Source organism: Bactrocera oleae, chromosome 2 (genome assembly GCF_042242935.1).
Source record: "Bactrocera oleae isolate idBacOlea1 chromosome 2, idBacOlea1, whole genome shotgun sequence".
NCBI lineage: Eukaryota > Metazoa > Arthropoda > Insecta > Diptera > Tephritidae > Bactrocera > Bactrocera oleae.
Genome location: NC_091536.1, coordinates 86,915,867 through 86,937,611, shown reverse-complemented (window position 1 = coordinate 86,937,611; position 21,745 = coordinate 86,915,867). Strand labels below are relative to the sequence as shown.

At 35.9% G+C, this 21,745-nt stretch overlaps 4 protein-coding genes across 5 annotated transcripts; 3 read left to right on the top strand and 1 right to left on the bottom strand.

Moving 5' to 3' along the window:
• Positions 1 to 192: 192 nt before the first annotated feature.
• Positions 193 to 4,060, bottom strand: LOC106619586 (RNA exonuclease 1 homolog). Of its 2 annotated transcripts, none has more exons than XM_014237746.3 (11): positions 3,811 to 4,060; positions 2,639 to 3,753; positions 2,367 to 2,562; positions 2,136 to 2,302; positions 1,950 to 2,084; positions 1,791 to 1,893; positions 1,630 to 1,732; positions 1,269 to 1,561; positions 904 to 1,204; positions 590 to 849; positions 193 to 526 (listed from the first exon to the last, which is right to left on the bottom strand). In XM_014237746.3, exons 1-11 carry the CDS (start codon positions 3,938 to 3,940, stop codon positions 447 to 449), a joined length of 2,883 nt encoding a protein of 960 aa, XP_014093221.2. In that variant the 5' UTR covers positions 3,941 to 4,060; the 3' UTR covers positions 193 to 446. The 2 variants fall into 2 exon arrangements, with proteins under 2 accessions (XP_014093221.2, XP_014093222.2); XM_014237747.3 differs by having other exon boundaries at positions 2,370 to 2,562; positions 3,811 to 4,059.
• A 576-nt stretch (positions 4,061 to 4,636) lies between these two features.
• On the top strand, positions 4,637 to 7,884 carry CROT (Carnitine O-octanoyltransferase). Its single transcript, XM_014237750.3, has 9 exons — positions 4,637 to 4,797; positions 5,258 to 5,648; positions 5,716 to 5,899; positions 5,970 to 6,175; positions 6,247 to 6,462; positions 6,643 to 6,834; positions 6,903 to 7,033; positions 7,113 to 7,529; positions 7,599 to 7,884. The coding sequence occupies exons 2-9, from the start codon at positions 5,271 to 5,273 to the stop codon at positions 7,726 to 7,728; spliced, it is 1,854 nt and encodes a 617-aa protein (XP_014093225.2). The 5' UTR covers positions 4,637 to 4,797; positions 5,258 to 5,270; the 3' UTR covers positions 7,729 to 7,884.
• Positions 7,885 to 8,523: 639 nt separating this feature from the next.
• LOC118679738 (protein suppressor of variegation 3-7) lies at positions 8,524 to 10,078 on the top strand. The gene is made up of 4 exons (XM_036361254.2): positions 8,524 to 8,889; positions 8,947 to 9,243; positions 9,299 to 9,374; positions 9,476 to 10,078. The coding sequence occupies exons 1-4, from the start codon at positions 8,840 to 8,842 to the stop codon at positions 10,016 to 10,018; spliced, it is 966 nt and encodes a 321-aa protein (XP_036217147.1). The 5' UTR covers positions 8,524 to 8,839; the 3' UTR covers positions 10,019 to 10,078.
• Positions 10,079 to 14,844: 4,766 nt separating this feature from the next.
• On the top strand, positions 14,845 to 18,829 carry Su(var)3-7 (Suppressor of variegation 3-7). Its single transcript, XM_036361139.2, has 9 exons — positions 14,845 to 14,859; positions 14,947 to 15,417; positions 15,472 to 15,879; positions 15,943 to 16,113; positions 16,176 to 16,505; positions 16,573 to 16,785; positions 16,851 to 17,045; positions 17,149 to 17,694; positions 17,766 to 18,829. The coding sequence occupies exons 2-9, from the start codon at positions 14,996 to 14,998 to the stop codon at positions 18,340 to 18,342; spliced, it is 2,862 nt and encodes a 953-aa protein (XP_036217032.2). The 5' UTR covers positions 14,845 to 14,859; positions 14,947 to 14,995; the 3' UTR covers positions 18,343 to 18,829.
• Positions 18,830 to 21,745: the final 2,916 nt, after the last annotated feature.

The window sequence follows — 21,745 nt, the reverse complement described above, 5'->3', positions numbered from 1 at the left end:
ATTAAAATGTTTAATGAAGTAAACGGAGCTTAACGTCATTTCAAAAGCAAAACTGCAAACTTTAAATTACTAATCTCCCTTTGTTTTGTGCAATTGCATACCAACTTAGGGGAGGGCACAATAGACCATAAGTCGCGGTGCATACATCAATCATTATCTATCTGTCTATCTATCTAATTGCATACCAAAATCTTTTGACTTTTAATAGAAATATTAGAATTTTATTTTACAATGTTTTATTTGACTTACAATGATAAGAAAAAATAACCTAAACTTGTTTTTAATAATCTAGATGGAAAAAAAAAATCTGGTTACATGATGTAACTTTCACACGTCCATGTACATAAGTACATTGTAATATGTTTGAAATAATAATTTGTTCATGTTTTATTAAGTGATGTTTAATAAATCCTCACTGCCATACTGATTTGAAAAATTAAATGTGCTCAACTAATTTTATTACGAAGATAGAATTTCACTAACTGTATACACACTTCCGCATCCTCTGCACTATCGTGACCAGCCTCTGAAAATTTCATTCGATATATGAAATTAATAATGGAGACGAATATAAAAAATAAATATTCACCATTTTCTTGAATGATCCGTTTTAAATTCTCAATGCATAAAGTTTTGAGAGCTCGCTTCTTTGGCGGTCCCATTTTATGTGGAAATAATACCGACGTATCTACTACTACACTGTGTATCAGCTTTAAAGCCTTAAGATCGCTGTCTAAACTGTGGCCGACTAGAATACTTTTTGAATGAAACATCGACATCAGAATAGCTTGCACATCACGTAAGGTTCTTGTTTCCCGCTTCAGCATCGCTTCGGTAATCCCCGAATATCTAAACAAAATAAATAGTTTTATAGAAAATTTTGTAGATCCCATGGTTACTTACACCGTATTGTAATCGACAATTTTATTTTCTGGTTTAACTAACGCATCATACACCGTGCGTCCATTAATGTCAACGACTGTGACGCGTGTCAATTCTATGCCCATCGTTGTGTAGCACATTTCACAATCTAGTGCATAAATATCCTTTTTTGTCGGAATATAATCGCCATCCTTTTTAATTGTTGTAATATAGCCGGTAAGGTTATCGTAATCTACATAATCGGCAACATGATAATTAGCATACGAGCAGCCAGGTGTTCCAGCTGGTTGTTGACAACAACGGTGATGATTGTCGGCGCATCCTTATTAGGTTAACATATGTAAGTTAGTGCTCGGATTTGTATGTCAAATGAAATAAAAATATACCTCTTCGATAACCAGCACTTTTCGGATGATAATTGCATTCATCTACACATATTTCATCATAAATTTTTAAATTGAACACTTTCCCACAACGACTGCAATATCGTTCATCTACATTGGGTCGCCGCGAAGGTCTCGTGCTAGTTATAATTGCAATGCCTGGACCGTTTCCAGGTCGTGGAAACCCATTCGATGTCAACTGCTCCTCAGTAAGACGTAACTCGTACACCATATCGTATGCTTTGTCGCCAGGCAACTTATCAAAAGGTTCATTTCCATCGCTCGCCTCACTTCGTCTGCATTAATTTTATAAAGTCTGTTAACATCCTACGTTCATATATATATTATATGATATCAAGCTTACATTTTTTTCTGCACACTCCAAGTATTTGTTTTGGCTAGTTTCCCAGCTAATATGACTTCATGAGATAACATCCTGTTGGTGTCGGCTGGTTTATTTCCAGAATCTTAAAGTGAAAGTATTATTTAAGTTATTTTATAAATAAATATTAAAAATAACACTACCGGTTGCTTCCTTTCTTAGTTTATTTATGGCTAACAAAGCGCTACTTTTATAAATAACTGGCGTATTACATTTTTTTAAAACGGCTAGCTCTTCTGTTTGTGCCTGCATTAACAAAGGTAAGATATAAAATAAAATAATGCGTATATAAACATATTTACCCGTTCCCAAGCATCGGCCATATTCGGATATATGGCCAAGCAGTGTTTTACCATCATTTCGTAATACTGCATACGAATATTAAATGATATTTTCGATGAATTAGCCTCTAGCACTGGAGGTTTTGCGGGCTTTATCTAAAAAATAGTATTATGATTATATTAATATAAGTTGTATAACAAACTTACAGCTTCTTTGGTCGCCAATGCTGCTGTAATTTTATGGGCAACACGATCGCCTTTTTTGGTTGTTTGTGCTGGGGTAAATGCTGGCTGTTTCTCCGCTCTAAGCTCTTCTACTTTCTTCTTTGCCCGCTCCAAAGCAATAATGTTAGCGACGGGAGCAATAGTACGACCTAGATAAATAAAAATTCAATGGTACTTTCAATAGTGGTTTCTAATTTGGTTATTAAAACATACAACCTATGCGAGGCGGTGGTGTTAAATAACTTTTTGGTATAAGTGGCGTTAGTTGGCTCTGGCTCTTTTCTTTTGCTTTACGTAAAGCTTCGGTTGCTTCCCGCACTTTTTCCTCAGCTTCACGCACCGCCGTTTCCACTACTGTAGCTTCCTCTTCTCTCTTGCGATGCATCGCAGATTGTCGATTGAAAATTGCCTATAATTGTACCGGATAGTAAAATATAGCAAAAATATATATGTATAAATACGTTCAGATATTTGAGAGCTCTTACTTGCATGGCATTGCGTATGTGATCGGGTTTTCGCAATAAAAGCGGCGATTGTACTTTTAATTTGTCTGCATTGTGGTAAGCTACCCGTTTCTTTTGTAATGAGTTGGTAACATATTCATCTTCTTGAGATTGGTGGCGTTTCAATGCTTTAGATTCATTTGTGTTACTCTTGAGCTCACCATTGTTGTCTTTATGCATGGAAGCAAAATCCTTTTCCAATTGTTCATATATCATTTGACATTCTTTATTAATCTCTTCCGTTATTGGAAAATGCTCTGCACTTTCGGTTTTTAATTGTTTATGTGCTGAAATAGGATCTTCTGATGTTGATAATTTGCTTTCTGTGTGAATTTTGTTCGATGAGCTGTGGTTTGATTTTGAACATTGTTTAGAACTACTGCGATGCTTAACCTCCGATATAGTTGACGAAGGCCTACTCTTTGATGAAGATTTCGAAGACGAACTAGTTTTGTGGTCTTTTTCGTAGTTGTGTCTTCTTTTATCTTTTTTCGAGTGATCTTCGCGCCTGGATTCCTTGTGCTTTCGGTTTTCTGTGTGAATGCTTTTATTTTCTTCTTTGGAAATGTGTTTTAATCGACTTTCTTTACTAAGCGATCTATCCTTCGAAACCGATGCATCCCTAAAAATTGGAGTCTTCTTTTTTTGTTTTATATCCTTACTACTACGCCGCGAATTTTTTTTCTCTTCAATGCTAAATACGTCATTTTTAGATATTATAATGTTTATTTCTTCAACATTATTAATCTTATTATGATTATCTTCTTTTCTAGTATTAGATGGTATTTCACCATTTTGCTTTACATTTTTTACAACCTCGGTATCTAGTATTTCACCAAGTTCGTTTAACTCTTCTTCGCAATCGTCAAGATTTAGGCTAAACAATTCCTTATCATCATTTTTGCACGTTCCTGGAATATAAATGGGGGCACGTAATTCAAACCCTAAAGGAGGTTTTGAAGGGCTAGCGTTTAAGGCTGGTTTCTCTGGTTGATACTCCAGTTTTGGTTTTGATTTAGTAATTGTTGGTAAGGGGAGCAGTTTTGGAGAAGGTTTATAGTCCGCCACAGACACATTATTCGTTGTTGGATTGTCATCTGAGATATATAAAAATGTAATAAAAACTGAAATATTCATATTCAGAAAATACACACCTTTTCGCACATGCTTAAAATGGCAGTACGGCCTTTGGCAAGATTGTGTTCCAGTATTCTCATTATTGCTGTTTGATCCCGTAAAATAAGGACAAGGAAATCCCTTAAATAAACCAAGTGAAGGTAACATATTATTGCTTCCTTTCTTTAGAAAGTCATTGTGCAACACAAATATTCTTGTTTGTTTGAGTTCATTATACCATAAAATCACTTGCTCGCTTCAAAATAACAATGTTACCGGTATACGAAAATTTTAGAACTCATTAAACTATGTACAGGGTGGTGCAAGTTGAACTATAATTAAATATGTAATCTTTTTGTGTAAAAACAGTGAAGATAATTTCAAACACTGATTTACTATTAGTAAAGGTATTTAATTTAATCTTAGTCTTTATAACTATTTTATAATGTTTCGGAGATTTTGCACATAGTAAATGTTGAAATATTGTTTACAGTCATAACCCTGCTTTGCAAATCATCATACAGAATATGCCAATGAACAATAGGCGGAAGTATGAAATTTATGTCATTTCTATTTCAGTTCCGTAAATTTTACATTTTACTTTTTACGTTTTATAAGACTATTGTCCTTCAAATTGTATGATTTTTTTGCATAAAAATCAATTATTAAGGGTTTTAGGATAATTTATTTTGTACAGGTTTAAACAATCGTACACAATGGTATATACACCACAAGTATTCAAATGCGCCATCATTTTTTATAACAGTATTATCATCGAAGTAAGTGCACATTTAAAAAAATATTGACGGCATGAAATTATTAAATTTACCAATGTAAGATATGAAGTCGTTCCAGTTAGTTGTTTACAAACATTCTTTCATTGCGGTTGTTTAGTCACTTATCCACACACACTTTCACAATGTAAAGCTAGTACGCTCTGTTTGTTGATAGCTCACTAGACGATTGGAGCTTGTTATTTGTTTTTTTAATAATACTTTTCGGATCAAAGGTCATTTTTGTTATAGGTACATGTTTACATCTATAAAATTTGTTTACGTTTGCTCCCTAATCGGATTTAAGTATTTATTTTTACGGTCATTGGGGTTGTGACGTACATATGTATGTTAATGATTCAATTTGTTTATTACCTGTTGGCAGTAAATTAAAAGAACTAACCATAATTGTGCCAAATATTAGAGTTTAATTTTGGTCAACACAGTGTTAACGTTATCAGTTCTAAAAATGATATTCGACTATAAATTTAAACTCAAAGTCTATGTGTTAATAATGCCTGAAGTCATTGTTTATTCATTGAATAAAAAAAAATTACATTAATATATTGTATATACATATATATTGTTTATTCATGAGATAAAATAAATAACATTAATATGCATATATATGTATAGTAGACCCGAAGTAAATATATCAATAATACGTTTAGATTCTGGTTGTACATCAATGAATACTTTTTCACATTTTCAGTTTTTAATAAGTCATGGATCGTGCTAGCATTTTCTTCTTAGATGAAGGAGAATCAAACACTTTCGATTTTGACGAAACGTTACCACCATTGCCACTGCCAGACCTACACGATACATTACAACGTTACTATGATACCATAAAACCATTTGGTTCACCAAGTGAACTCGACAAATCTAAGAGAATCATTGCAGACTTTGAAAGTGGCATCGGTACTCAATTGCATAGGAAACTAAAAGAACGTGCTGCAATCAAAAAGAATTGGTTAGATGAATGGTGGGATAAATATGCGTACCACACGTTACGTGCACCACTCCTTCCATACATAGTTATGGCGATGCCTGTCAACTTAGAAATTATAAATATTCCAGAAACACCTGCCTTCCTACTAAAGGTTTGTATAGTATTCGAATATCTTGAAAATATGCATTATTTACATTATACAATTTTTTACTATTTAGAATCTAGCGCGAATAATGTACCATACTCTTGAATTTTGGAATTTGGCACGCAATGCCATAATTAAACCACATTCATCCAATGGTGGCAAAATTAAATATTCATCAGCACTATATAAAAGGTTTTTCTCGACAACACGAGCACCAGGAGTCGAATATGATTACCTAAAAAAATACTTTAAGTCAGGTAGAGTGTTTAGAGAAAACCCAAATATTTATCAAACTAAATCTAAAGTTTTATTTATTTATTTCTTCAGTTGACGAAGGTACCACGCCTTCTCATGTCGTTGTTTCTGGAAAAGGACGTATGTTCGCCTTCGACGGTTTGCATGCGGATGGAAGAATAATTTCTCCTCAGGAAATCCTTATCCTTTTGCAGCGTGTGCGAGGTATTTTGGAATACGAACCAATGGGTGACTGCGTCCCTGTCCTTACACATGACGATCGCACTACTTGGGCAAATGTTAGTAGATCAAGTAAATCAAGAATAACATGAAATTCAAAACTGAACTAAATTAATGAACATCATTGTAGAATTATATGCATCTTCAGGAGATTTCAGAGAAGAATAAGGAAACTATAGAGACGATAGAAAGTTCTTCTATAGTTGTTGTATTCGATGAAAATGAGCCCCATAGTTATGAAGAAACTTCGCAGCTTTGTGTTAATGGCGATTTTCACTCAAAATGGGCAGACAGAAGCAGTACAATCATTGCTTTCAAGAACGGACGATTCGCCTATGTTGGGGAGGTATGTATGTACATACACGAAAAGTGTTCCGATAAACATATATATGTACATATCTGCATATATACAAGTATAAATATATCTGGTACATATTTGTACATATACAATACTTATGTACATATGTAGACTCGTTTCTTGAGGTGTTCAATTAAAAACAAAATTTTTATTTCATTGCGCTATAAGCATTCAGCATACGATGGTACGTTTAGCGTAAGTTATGCACTTTTTGTGCAATTGAGTATATTTGAAATTGCTGAACCCGACTGGAGTTGCACTGACAAAAGTACGTATGTTACGCTCACTGAATTAAAATTTGACTTAGACGATGAACTTCAAAAGGAAATCGAGCGTGCAAAACTGGACTGTGACCAAAGGGTAGCTATAAATTTTAAAATTCACATAAACTAATTTTAAGAAATACATTGACTTTTGAACTCATTTAGAGAAATGACATTATTGTAACGTATGATTATTTTAATGAATATGGAAAAGAGGATATCAAAAGATGGAATTTACACCCAGGCTCCTTTGTGCAAGTTATAATGCAATTGGCATATGCAGAATTGCATCAAGAGTAAGGCATATGATGAATAAAGCATTTTTACAATTTTTAAAATTCACATGTACATATAATATTAATATTCACGACAAAGAATTGCCGCAACTTATGAGACTGCTTTAACACGTCATTTTTACAATGGTCGAACCGAGACTTTACGCTCTTGTACCACTGAGGTTCATAAGTTTATACTAATTGCGCGTGAAGCGAAGTCTTCTTCCGGAGAAATTGCCGCCGCCTTTCGAAGTGCTGTTAATCATCACAATCACATGATGAATGAGGCACGGAAAGGAAATGGTGTGGATCGACACCTTTTTGGACTTTGGTGTACAGCATACGAAAATGGCATAGATGTACCAGAGATTTATAATGATCCTTTATATATGAAAAGTGGTGGAGGTGGGAATTTTGTTCTATCTACAAGTACATTGGGTTACACCTCTATTGTTGGATTTGTAGCTCCTATGACTCTAGATGGCTATGGCGTCTTTTACTCAATAACTACAGACACGTAGGTTTAAGATATTTGTGTGATTTTCAGTATTAATTACGATTGAAATTTTGTAACATTCTATTTTAGTATTTATATTCAAATCACTGCATTTCGTGCTAGCAGCAAAACAAGCGCACACAAGTTCAATGAAACATTTAAACAGCAATTTTCCAGAATTAAAAAATATTTGGAGGACTCAAATGAATCTAAGTTATAAAAAATTAATATAAGACAATATCCTATATGTTAATGCTTTCATTTTATTTTTCTCATTATTGACTTATGTATATTTCAATAGAATTGTATTTTTAAAATATTATGTCAAATGTTTAAATACAATTTAAATATACGGAACCTTAGTACGATTTCAATATTTGGAGAAATATTTTATATATAAAAGGATTTATGTATACAGGAAGGAAATAACAGCCAGTGTTGTGCTGTTGTGATTGCTCTAATTTCATGGCGCTTAGGTAAAGTCTACACTATAGCTAAATCACACGTAGAGTCGCGCAATTTACTGTGTTCCTTTTAATATAAGTTTATATTGAAAGAAAAGAAAATACTAATTTTATCTAAACTACTAATTTTTATCTAAACCGCCATTATCTAAAATATTTATTTTATGTTATGCATATTTGCATATCACATACAAAATATAGAAGATTAAAATAAAATTTTCGAACATATTGTAAAAATTCATATGAAACTGAGCCCAAAACGGAAAGGAATTCAAAATTACATAACAGCGAACTGTTACGAACAAGCACACAAATCGTGTTGCCTGCGAGCAAATTATTGCCAATTCACATAGAACTTTTGCTTTGTTTTGCTTTACGTCAGTCATTTTATTTGATATAAAAGTTTTATGTACGCTTTTGTATGAGTACGTTCACATGCATTGTGTTCATTGTGTGCTTCGTTATTTTGGTGTGAACTATCTCGTAGAAAAGTTGTATGTGAATGGGTCTTAAGTGCTTTACGCTTTTCCTCGGCTACTTTTATATAAACAACGAATAGCTGCAATAATAGTCACCGATTGTGAATAGTAACTTACGCACCTTACTTCAGGAATGGTACACATACGTTTACGCGAGTTATGAAGTTTTAGCTTTTTTGCGTTAGAGAAATCACATCCATATGACCTTTAACAGCAATCGATATTAGTATAAATATATCGTTTGTTTCATGTTCATTCCTATAAACAATTACTAGCTTGTTTTCGTGTTATAAATTAAATATTGTTATTTTATATTATTGCATTACTCACATTGAGTTTCGCATAAAAAATTTGCATATTTAAAAAGTTTTTCCAATAAAGTATATTAATGAGTGACAACGAGAAGAATATGTCTACTGAGGACGATACGGAGGAAAGGTACGCGACTCTATTTGAAAGTTTTAGAAAAATAAGTATTGATGTTAAGGATTACAGCTTTTCGCGATTACCATTGATAAAAACTCGTGTACGGAAAAACCTTGCGGATTTGCGACATCCCCGACAAAAGTTTTGTGCTCGTTGGGAAAAGGATTTCCCTTGGTTGAAAGCAGATAAAGTAGACGAATCTGTAGGAATATGTACAGTTTGTAACAAACACCTAGTATGCAAGAAAAGTCATCTGGAGCGGCATCAGAATTCTTATAAACATCAAAGGCTTCAGGGATTTGAATCATTTGATACAGAATGTGAACCGTCACAACCAAGTGCCCCAGAGTTTATGGAGTGTGGAAAGTGAGATATAATCTTAAATAATCTACAAGACTGTAAGTTAATGTTAGTTTCTTAGACGTGAACTTGGTGGAGAGGAGCAGGAATTTAGCCAAGCTATTGAGTTGGATCCAGATTACAATGTGGACTTTGACGTAAGTAAATAACAATAATGATTGCTAAAAAAACAGTATTGACATGTCACAGTATAACTGTTGTTCTGTAATTTTTGTATAATACAATTAATATTTTAAAGCGAGATTCTGAAAAGCGATTCAAAAAACATTCTGCTAAAAATATGAAAACATCACAAAAGCACCAAAACGCAAATGGTTCAGAATCTAATGAAAGTCATTCTAATAGGAGCTTCAAACTAGATCGATTTAAACTGCTTAAAAGAGTCGACAGAGATCGAAATGCTCTCAATGAGTATTATTTAATAAGGAAAAGACAGCACTCTCCGCCTATCCAACAATCTAAGGATACGTTTGACTTATTTTTTGATAGTGTTTGCGCAACTGTAAAAACATTACCACCGAAACTAGGTGCGGAAGTGAAGGGTAGAATTTCGCAATTGATAGCAGAGTTTGAATTACGTGCAATATGCGAGAGGGAAGCACAAGAATGTAGTATTACAATGCCATCCACAACGACTGAAGATACTGCAATGGTAGTAGCTGCAACTACAACACATCCTCAAGAGGTAACTGCATCCGTAACTCAGGAGTCAGCAGTAATTGACCCTAATACCGGGGTTCCTCATATTGTTTACTCATTTCAACCAAAAGCAAATGCATAAAATACGTTTTAAAACAGATCAGTCAAATATATCAAATAAATTAATTACTTATAAAATAAATTAATTTATTTTCATTATAATTACTTATAAAATAAATTAATTTATTTTCATAATTTTCAGTTCGTTAATTAAACCTCAACATTATCTTGTAATTGTATATCAATGACTAGATGAGTCGTTGTGACTTAGAGGAGGGCACAATAGACCATAAGTCGCGGTGCATACCTCTATCCATATCTTTTCTATATTAATGACTATAATTAACTTAACAAAAACTTTCAAATATTGTTTGATGTTATTTCAGGTCTGGTCGAATAGTTCGACGACCACAAGCTATCGTCTCACACAAAAGCTAAAAACCGTGTAGCTTACACTAAAATTTTGAATAGATAGAGTAGAGTTTTTGTTTATTGTTTGCTTATATTATGTCACGTTGTAATATTATTGTACCTTCGATAAAAATTAGAGAAGGCACCGATTCATAACATTTAGAGGCATCTCGACAAGCAATTAAAGATTGCTAAAAATCTGAATTGCTAGAAACATTGCCAATGGAGACTCCACATTGCTAATGTCTAGCAATTGATGTCTAAATACATTTCATTCCGTGTATTGCTAGCAATTAACTGCCATTTTGGTGGTTCGACAGAGCTGTTTTTATTTGCACAAAAATTTTGAGAAGGCAATATACATGCATAGCTTCGGTGGCATGATGCCAGCAAAGACGAAATGCCAATGTTTTATGTTTTGTTGCGTCAACTGCAATTTAGCAAAGTAATATTCATAGAATGGAAAAAACTAATTAACTACATACATATAATTGTTAGCACATATAAATATCATTGCTCATATTTTATTGTATTATTGAATTAGTAAAAAAACTTTATGCAACAATTCATTTCCATAAATTTTAGTTATCCTCTTAAAATTTCTAAACTATAGTTCAAAAATTCGAACATACCCGCCGTACGCCATTTGGCAAATTATTTTTGTAAGACAGCAAATTTCTCCTCGTAGTGTTGCCACTAATATGTGAAATGCAAAGTTATTCAAAGCTCTAACAAATCTAATGTTATTTTACCAACAAAAGCATGAAATATTATTTGTAATAACAATTGATGATATAAAACCAATATTAAAAAATTTCACTTTGAACAAAACATTTAAATTTCATTAAAGTGAAATGTTTAAGTACGGAAGCAACGAAATTGTGTACACCAGCTGTTTAATATGTCACTGCCGTCTTTAAAATGTTCAAGAAGCTGGTTTCAAGATGACATTCGCCGACCTGAAAATTTCGCTGTTGTGTAGTCGTATCGTGCAGTCATCTCTGTGTTCAGGGCATTTAACCTGCCACCTATTAGCAACCTGGCATAACGCATGCTTTGGAGTTGTTGCCAATGTCTCTCCCTGCTTACTATTTTCTCCTTTATTGTATGAGGACCAACCGCAATATATGGTTCCGGTCCTACCATTCCGGTGGTATTGGTGGAGTTGTTGCCAATGTCTCTCCCTGCTTACTATTTTCTCCTTTATTGTATGAGGACCAACCGCAATATATGGTTCCGGTCCTACCATTCCGGTGGAAGCTGCAGAGCAGGCAAGCTCGTCAGTCAGTTCATTCCAGGCTATACCCTTGTGACCAGACCCCCAAAAAAGGTGCAGTTGGTTGCGCCCTGATAGGCTGTTTAGTCGCTCTATACACTCCTGCACCACGGTCTCACGATCATAGTGGACATCTGCCTGATAATCTTTGGGTTGCAGCCCCCGGATTTCCCGGCGAGTCGATTGCACACCATGAGAGCTTTCCACATGCTGCTTCCAACGAAGTATGGAATCCAGCGTGAGACCCAGATATTTGACCATGTTAGTCATCTCCAACTCTCTGCCTCCAACGAAAACATTTCTGAGGCAGGGCAGGGACCTTCGTATTGTGAACGGAACGATGGTAGTTTTGGAGGAGTTGAAGTTCAATCCAACTCCACTGCACCATCCCTTTGCCAAACCTAATCCCCTTTGTAAATTGCTAAAATAACAATGTATTGTAGGTCATCCGCGACTAGGCTCCGTAATAAAAGAGATATACAGACAAATCCTAGAAGCCCTTACTATGGTTTTAACTATCCTAGTTCGCAGTACGGCCTCTATTCATCTGCGTACCGGTGCTGCCACATTCCTTCTCTCCACGGCTCTTGGCACACTTTCGTGAGGCGTAGTTCATCCATCGAACTTTGGATCTCTGAAGTTAACTGATATAGAGCAGAATTAGTTGACCTGGCTACTTTATAAGCATGCAGATTCGCATGTAGGCATGTAGCCTTCAGCGCCTTCAAACTAATTTTGTAATCTATGTTATTTTCCATACCCTTTAGTAAGAAGAAAGTTAGACTAATTGTCCTATGATTTCGCCAATGAATAATCTTTCCTTCCTATTTTGGGTATGAGGTTGAGCTTTGCAATGCGTCATGGTTCCGGGATACACCTCAGCGCTAGAATATCTCCCATCAGCCGCACAAGGTAGGGCAGTAAGACTTGCTCCTCCTGCTAAGTCCTTAAGTCTCTCCAGAAGTTCCTGCGTGAATGGTAGCACCCCGCTTGTACCCCTGTCTTCTCGCTAGGAACTTTCACCATGGCCACAGCAGTTGCAGGTTGCCTTGACGTGCTTGCGCCGGGCTGAGTGGCTTCCTCATCCACAAGAATTTTTTAACTTGCTTAACTTTCAGCAGTGGTCTTAGGCTTATAGGGCTTCATGACCACTGAGCTGAACCTGTAGCTCAGGCGGAATTCACCCTTCCGGTTGAATATGTACGACTCATCGTTACACAGAGGGTGAGCCTCCATCTTTCGGATGGAACCCCAGCGTCTCCGCCGGATAGTTGAGAGCACAGCCATACGTATGCCTTTTGGAGCATCTGCATATTTGTTCTGTTCCTCCTCCGCTGGTGGGGGCGTCGGGACGGAGTGATGGTCTCCGGTCGCCTGTGCATTATTGCCTCTTTGCCTTGTGAAGTTTGGCGGCTCCTGTGGCGTTAACTTACCGCTTTTATGCTTTGCGTTTTGGGTCTTTTCGCTACCCCACTTTGAGGTCTGGGTTGCGTTGATCGGCTCCGATTTCCGCTACTCCGTTAGCATCAACGCGGTATTCCCACCCTTCCGCGTCTCAGGAGCAGAGGAAGCACCTCTGCCTCTCACCCTGTGGTGTGCGAGCTTTTCGGCTTACTCAGGAGTTCTACCCTCATGGAGGTGCCTTAGGTACCTCTTTAAGCTAGCACCGATCATGTCCTTCCTTTGTGGGTCGTCATGTCTACCGGTAGATCTAGCTGGTGGTAATGGGGGGACTCTTCTGTAAACTGCCTGTTCTGTGACATGGAGCCGGAAACCCCAGAATACCTGCTAGTGGACTGCACAGCAGCCTGCAGACGCAGAATTAAGACCCTGGAATCCATGTTTCCCAACTTGGTGAGCCATGTTTCAAAGAGGGGAATACCAAAGTCCGCCGCGCCAGAGCCCCATTATGCGGTAAGGCCACCGTTACTTGCCAATGCGGCGCGGTGGTGGGTAGGCTCCGTTAGAATACAGCCGATTTTACCTCCTGACTACGAACCATTCAATGGACATGAGAGTCGCATGACACCCTAGATTAGAAGATTAGAAGGTGGAAGCTCTTGGTTGCCGCACGCATGCGGCCTCTGACAACCCGCGTGACAAGTACCAGGCAGCACCCCTCATACCGGTTGGGAAGTGTCGAGAATGCCTTGCGGCTTAAGCCCCGGCACCACAGCAAGGTTCCTGCCAATCGCAGAGGGTTGATGTAGCGCATATTTCAGCTCTTGAAACGTTAAAAAAAATATTTCGATAAAGTTTTTTTCTGAGAAAAAAAAGATTTTTGAGACTTATATAATATAAATTTAGCATAATGTTTATTTACCAATTCAATAATTAAATATGTACCCGTATTAAACGCATATGTACCATAAATATATTTAATTACTATTTTCCGTGTTATGTTAAAATTTATGTTTTGAATATTACTTTACTAAATTGCAATTCACGCAACAAACATAAAAAGTCTGTCAAATCACCAAAATGACAGCTCATTGGTACCGATGGATGTCAGATACATATTTAGACATCTATTGCAATGTACAGTTTCCATAGGCAATATTGCTATCAGTACAGATTTTTAGAAATTATATATTGCCTGTCAAGTTGCCCCATTAGGATATCATATTTTAAACTGTTGGCGCCAAACTTTTGTGTACCTCACACAGAATCAATAATGATAGAATATAGATAGATAAAATAAGAAAATGAGGTATGCACCGCGACCTAAGGTCGATTGTGTCCTTCCCTAAGTCACAACGACTAACATTGATTAATTCCTGATGTGATCTCATTTGCAGACTTCTGTGCATGATAAAATATAATTTTACACCAACCGCCATCTTGTGAAGTAATTCTTTTGAGTTGAGAAGAAGAAGCATAGAACAACATGTAAATTGTAAACAAAAACGTAAACACTTAAGTTAATTTATTAGTTTATAGTGAAATGAATATAATAATGGTGCGGGAAAATATTTTGGTAATTTTTTAATAAATACTTTAATCTATTGACAAATTATTTGTCCACTAAGTGACTGATTAAAAGGGATTATACCATGTTGTCGATAAATTCTTTTGCAGATAGTTGAGTATATAATTTTCAATAATCTGGCAAGGCGTTTAAGCATTGTTGTATACTGGCTAGGCTATTTAGTTTGTCTCTGCATTATCCTTGTTTTCGAGTTTGAGTGTGTCATTTGCTTTTCGTCTTCAGGAAAATATATTTAATATATCTTCAGGTGTTAGAATATATTTAATAGTTTTGTTGAAATGTTACTTTATTATTTGGTCAAATAATTTATAAATATTGGTTTTAAAAATTTAAGTTGGCGTTCAAAACATAATTGGCGGCAATAATCCTTTTCAATTCATAAAATGGAGTTTGTGTGTTTAAGAAATATAAGCATAAAGGACGAACCAGTTGATTATACCGACAATATTGAAAGCTCAGAAGTGATGATTGAGTCTGAAGAACGCACTATAGTTGATGTAGATCCGATGAATTTGTTGGAAGCTATAGCTGAACGTTGTAGTGAAGACGATCAAGAAGTTGTAAAAGTGACATCAAATGGCGAGGATGTGGGTTTAAGTGATAAGTGGAAGAATTGGATAAGAACATATCACTGGTTGTTACGTAGAACTGAGGATAAGCGCTTAGGTTTCTGCCTCTATTGTGGAAAGAATTTGAATGTGGAGAGTGCTTGTTCTTTACAAAGGCATGATGGGGCAATGATACATAAAGAAAGGCAACGTAACTATGAAGAATTCTTACATTCTTGCAAGGAGGCCTTTAATGAGTAAGAATTGTGATAAAATATATTAGTATCAATCTTAAATATCTATATTTTTAGAGACGGATTATCTGCCATAAAAAATGAAATAGACGATTTTAATGCGCAGCGAATTTCAACGGAATTAATAAGAAAACGTTTGGAAAGATCCAAAGATTTAAATGATTTTAACTGGACCAATTGGCTAAAGGCTCACAGTTGGTTAGTACGTCAGAATCATGCTGAAGAGTTTGGAACTAAGGGTTACTGCAAATACTGCAATTGTGTTTTCGATGTAGAATTTTCCCTCAATAGACAAAGGCACGAAAATTCTGTTAAACACCAACTTAGCGAGAAAATGTTTTTTAACAAAACGGTTAATGGAGAAAATGGCATTAATTTGGGAGAAATATGTGAAAATGGATTCGAGGGAGCAGAGTATGTGGAAATTGATGAAAATAACATACGAATGGACAATCGTGCCAAAAAGTATGGGATGCCATTCTCAATAAGTTTAGTTGAAACAAAATATCTAAATTTTTTATATTACAGTAAAATGTTAAAGGGGCGCTTATTCGACAAAGTTGCAAATTCTAGTAAACAAAGATGCTGTCGGATTTGCAAAGTGGTAATGGACAAACACAGCTGCAGAAAACATTTAAAGACAAAATTGCATAAGAAAAACATGCACGCATTCGCATATAGTGCTAGAAAAGATAAAACGTATTAATTAGATATTTGAATATTATGAAGTAGATAATTTATTTTTTGTAATTTGTCTTTAGTAACAAGGGGAGTGTCAATGATAATATGCCAATCGACTGGAGTAAATATACGAAATTTCATAAATGGATTTGTGCTGACCCAGATGATCCCAAGTATGCATACTGTTCATACTGCGAGAAAAGATTTATGTATGGCTTGTCAACGGTAAAAAAGAACCTACATGAAAAATCACAATCACATTGCGAGGCTGTAAAGCGAAAATTAATAAACGGCACTCTGAACAGCGAACTGGAAAACCAAGCTGAAACTGGGCAGTTAAATGAAGTAGATAGCGTAAATTTTGACGCCGATGAAAGTGATCGTTCAACAGTCGACAATGTCTTAAAACGGTATTTAAAGTATACTTTTACTGTTATTATTATTATTGCTAAAAATCTACAAAAAATTTCAATGTAGCAAACGGGCGGTGTATACAGATGAGTGGTTTGAAATTAATCCATGCTATGAGCGAAACCAAGACGATGAAGATTATATCTATTGTAAATGTTGTAAAGTGCAGCTCCTAATTAAAAACTTAAATATAGGCAAACATGAAAGAGCTGAACGTCACCGATTTTCCAAAAATGCATATATTCAAAACACGAAGCGGGAAAAGCTAGACAGCAGTTTGTAAGTTCATTTTCGAATCATAATTATATAAACAATATCCTAGTTGACAAATGTTATTATTTTAGAGAGGAGCATAGAGAAAGCGTTGTCAACATACCATGGATGCGAAGAACAAAGAACGGCCAAACTTATTGTAAATACTGTCGTGTAGTTATTTCAAATCAGTATAAGCCTGCTTTGCATGAAAAAACAGAACGTCATAAATTTGCAACTCAAAAATTTCTAGCCCGAAGAAATATGCTGTTGGCCGAAGGGGATGTGTGAGTATATATTATAACGATTTTTGACCAATAAATGTAAAAACTTTAAAACCGCTGTTGTACGCATTAATATAATACATTCTTACTTTGGTTAATATTTTAGAATGAAAACCGAAAGGCATCAATTTAACGCCACACAGGATGAAGGTGGTGTTAGTGAGGAAGAGGTTAAACCGGTCATGTATGCCGGTGGTAGTCCACAAAATTGGCAAAAACAATATGTGTGGTTAACATTTATCGAAACCGAATCACGGGAACACTACGGTTACTGTAATTACTGTAAACAAAGCGTATTTGTGCCCACTAACAAATTTGCGTCCAAACATGAATGCACAGCAATGCACATACGTGCGCATCTAACACGACAAAATGAAATAGGAGCATCACAAAATTCTAAAACCGAGGACACGCTTATGCAAAACAACGCCAACGGGAAATTTAAGTTATATAAATGGCTTTTAGCTGATCCCGAAGGTAATAGAAGTTTTGGATATTGTAAGTACTGCAAAACTCGCGTTATGACTGAAGGTTTATTGGCATTGGCGCATCACAATTCGCGTAGTCATCGAAAAGCGACTAACGGTTATTTGCAGAATCCGGATAATGAGATTGCCGAGGAAGACAACCAAATCCACGCTTTGGACGATCGGTAAATATTACTACAATAAAAATGCTAAGAAATGTTTTCGACTTACTTTTACTTAACACTCGTGTTAATAGGATCCATCCAACTATGGAAAGTATTAATCCAGATGAATCTGGTTCCGAAACATCACTGGCTACGCGACTGACTAATGCTCACACGGAGATGCTTAATTTAATTCGTGAAATGAGGGGTAATAAGACGCGACAGAATATGACAATATTATCCGGTCCATTGTCTGCAGCTGCATCCCTATCACCTTCAGATGCTGATATATGCTATTCACGTGTCTCCGAGCAGCGCAATGGCAAGCTGGAGTTCAATGTATTAAGTCAGGCTAAGCGTGAACGAAATACATACGATTTATTCTTTGAGAGTATGAATGAAACCGTAAAAAGATTACCCTCAGATTTGGCGGCAGAGAGTCGAATTAAAATTATGCAAATCGTATATGATTTAGAAATGCGTGCACTACAGCGAAACCCTCAATCAACACAAAGCCCGAATACGACACCTTTATCTTCGCGCTCAACGTTGGCCATGAGGGAGCGTAGTGCTTCGGTTACAAAGCCGAATTCTGATTCGATCATTCCAGACAACAACGAGCAAAGTACAAATCAAACAAATCAGAGTGTTACCAGCGATGCGCAATAACTAGATTGTATATGCTATTTGCATTTTTCGCATCTTTTTAATTTTTTTTAAACATTAGTTTTATATTTTGATAATGAATTTCACAACTGTTAGGGATTGTTTTGATTATACGTATATAATAAATAATTATTGCTTTTGTTCATAAATATTTGTTCAGAACTAAATTTTTTGTTTCAAGCGAAAGGAATATCCTTGCATAAGTGTTTTTACTACACAAGTCGTAGATTTCTACATTTTAAAAACTATTTTTAATTACTTACTATGATACTACTATGATTTTAATTAGATATCCTCAACAGTTGTGGTAATTAGTTTTTTCTCAATGCGAATTAGATGAAAGATTTTAGCACGCAAGTTTAAGATTCATTTATAAAAGTTTTTTTCATGTAACGATTTTATGAAAAGTAAAATATATAACCTTAGCTAAGAGTATGAATACCATAAACGACGGTTGTTCTGAACTATGTAAACCATTTGGAATAGCTTGTGAGTATTTACTATTTCGAAATCGGCAAAGCAATTTATTTATTTATATTTTCGGTAGTCGACCCCAAGAAAGCAAACCCTCGAAATTCTGCTCTTCATTTTTTAAGAAGCAATAATGGGATGCTCTCCGCTTTGACTTTAAATAGCTTCTCTCTACTAGATTTAAATTTCTTTGTAAAACTCATGTTCCCTTCAATACTAATAATTAATTGTTCGATTAGAATAAATCATTCCCTAAATAGTTTCGGAAATGCTGCTATTGTGAAAGTCAATAAATAAAAGTTGAGACCTGATCCAGTTACGCAAACTGGTAGTCTCTAGAACGACTCCATCTCTAAATACATCAGGGTACGAGTTGAACGCTGTTGCTAACTTAAAATGGAAATCGGGCGGTATATCATAAATAAAGCAAAGTTGCTCATCAAAATCTATCCTGACGCTTCTAGGAGTCCTGCAGGCAGTCACATTAAATCAATCAATCATTCAAGCGTACTAGGTTTAATACGGGTTTTGGGATTGAACGAAATAACGTGAAAGAATTAGAGGGCACAATAGACCTAAAGTCGTCGTGCATATCATCTATCTATCTAGTATCGATCGAAGACTAACAAACGCAAATAAAGAAACTTAAGACCTGTCACAACTTCGCGCTAGTAGTAGCGATAGAATGCCTCTCCAAAGACTTTTTTTTTGATCCAAACATACGTGCGCCCTTTGCATAACCTCGCCTATGATACTCATGTTGTTGTTGTTGTCCTCGAGTTATGTCGTTCCTCGATCCGATACCGATGAACGATTTAAATTATTCGGCCTCAACATAGAAGTCCCTCTCAATCTAGTACTTTCAATGGAATGAACACATTTTACTTTCTGTTATGTTGTCTGTCCTTGGCCGGATAAAAATTCGGGTCCGTTTTGCTTACGTGGATCCGACTGTAGTGGGAATGAACACAGGGATTTTGGATTGTTACTGAAAGACGATGATGTTATCACGCCCTTTTGCAGTCTTTGCTACGAATTGTTATATAAAATCATAAGTTGTGCGAAGGCGTTTCAGGAAAACATTGAGTTATACTTACAAGAAGCTCGGAAAAATATATAGTAGTAGTGACAAGTATTTAATATACACATCCATACATATGTAAATGTGAATAGGCATACAATAATATTAAAAATGTGTACGCATTCTTTCAGCCGTAGCCAAATCGAACAATGCTTTGGGCAGGAATAAAGAAATGTTGTTGTGAACATATAAAGCAGAAAATACGACGCAGAAATTCTGGAATTGGTTCAATTGATTTCACCAAAAACCCCAATTACAATTCTTTAATTTATAACAGTGCTGGGGTTAAACGAGGCATTGTGAAAGCGGAGGGACCGAAGACCAGGTCCTACCAGTTTCTAATGTAAACCTTTATTTATATTTAATTGCATAAGAAACTATCAGACAGTACTGAGATATGGATATCTGATGAGGCGTCGTATAGAATTGGAAGGAAAGATTTTGCGCCAGATTTATTCATCTTCACTCGTTGCCTACGACGAATATCGTTTTCGATTGAACATACTTCACGACATGCTTGCACAAGTCGTTCAAAGGGTTATATATTCTCAAGCTCTGAAAGTATATAATGCGGTACCCGCTGGATATAGCAGAGAAAGAAGAAGTTCCTCTCCAAAGCCAAATCGCGTTCTAGGAACATCAAGAGAATATTCCTAAAAAAATACGTCGATACTCTATAAAAGTATATCGATGCAATTTCGACAAAACTCAGACTTATACTGAACGCCATTCACAGTGGAGATATTAACGCGGACACGGACTTATTTCAAATGAATGACGTCCTTGGAGTCGAAAAACTACCCATCGCAGACCGTGAGCTCGAGTGGACGCGAGAAACCAGAGTGATCCCTGCGGACCTTCGTTTTGAATACTGTAGCAGTTCATAGTCATACTTATTCTCGCTAAACCCACTCACCTAACACAGCCCTTCTTTTGGTCCGACCCCTTTCGAAACAGTTATTTTCTTGCCCCTACCGCTAAGTGATTTCAATGACAGTTGATTTGGCCGTTCCCATGACAGTCGGGTTTACGTAACCGAAAGGAATTATAGTTTTATCCGGCAGTTCCCACTACAGTCGGGTCTACGTAACCGGAACGGACCCGGATTTATTCCGGCCAAGGACTGCCGCTACAACAACAACAACAGAGTTTTATCCGGCCAAGGACTATCAACTCGGCAGCATTCAGATATATTACTTAAGGGACGTTTTCTGCCGCTACAACTGCAGTTGATTTTGCACTTGACCCCAAAAAAGGCTAAGGCATTCGCTACAGCTCTCTCTCTGCGTTGGAAGGATAAAAAAGAGAATAACTTGTTATCGCGTTTGGTCTGGAATTGGCGATAATTTTCAGAGTAATGAAGCAACTTAAGAATTATTTTGCACTCGGTCGAAAACGGATGAAGATACGGTCGGCATAAATTTGTCTTCACAGCAAAGAGCTAAAACTAAATAAAGTAAATAATAAATTTTTGTCAGAAGATCAATTATAGATAATATAAACGACTCCATATACTGAGCTAATATCCAGAGACGTACTTTAACTCAGATTACATATGGAAGGATCGCCTTTGGTTAAAAAAATTGTTGTGTTAATTTGATGCAGCTATCAACCAGAGTGGAGTCTATGTAGAAGAAGAAAGAACAAAGAAAGTAAATCATCGCTGTTGTTGTTGTCCTCTGCTGTTTGAAGAAATTCTGCCGAGTTGACAATTTTCTTACTACATGTTAAACCAGTTCCAAGTTGCGTTCCTAAAATTGCTGGTCTTCAATGAGGTACTAGGGGTACTAGGTGAAGGGTAAAGAATACGATGAAAAAACTTAATTACTCAACCTTGGAAGATGTAGATCAAGA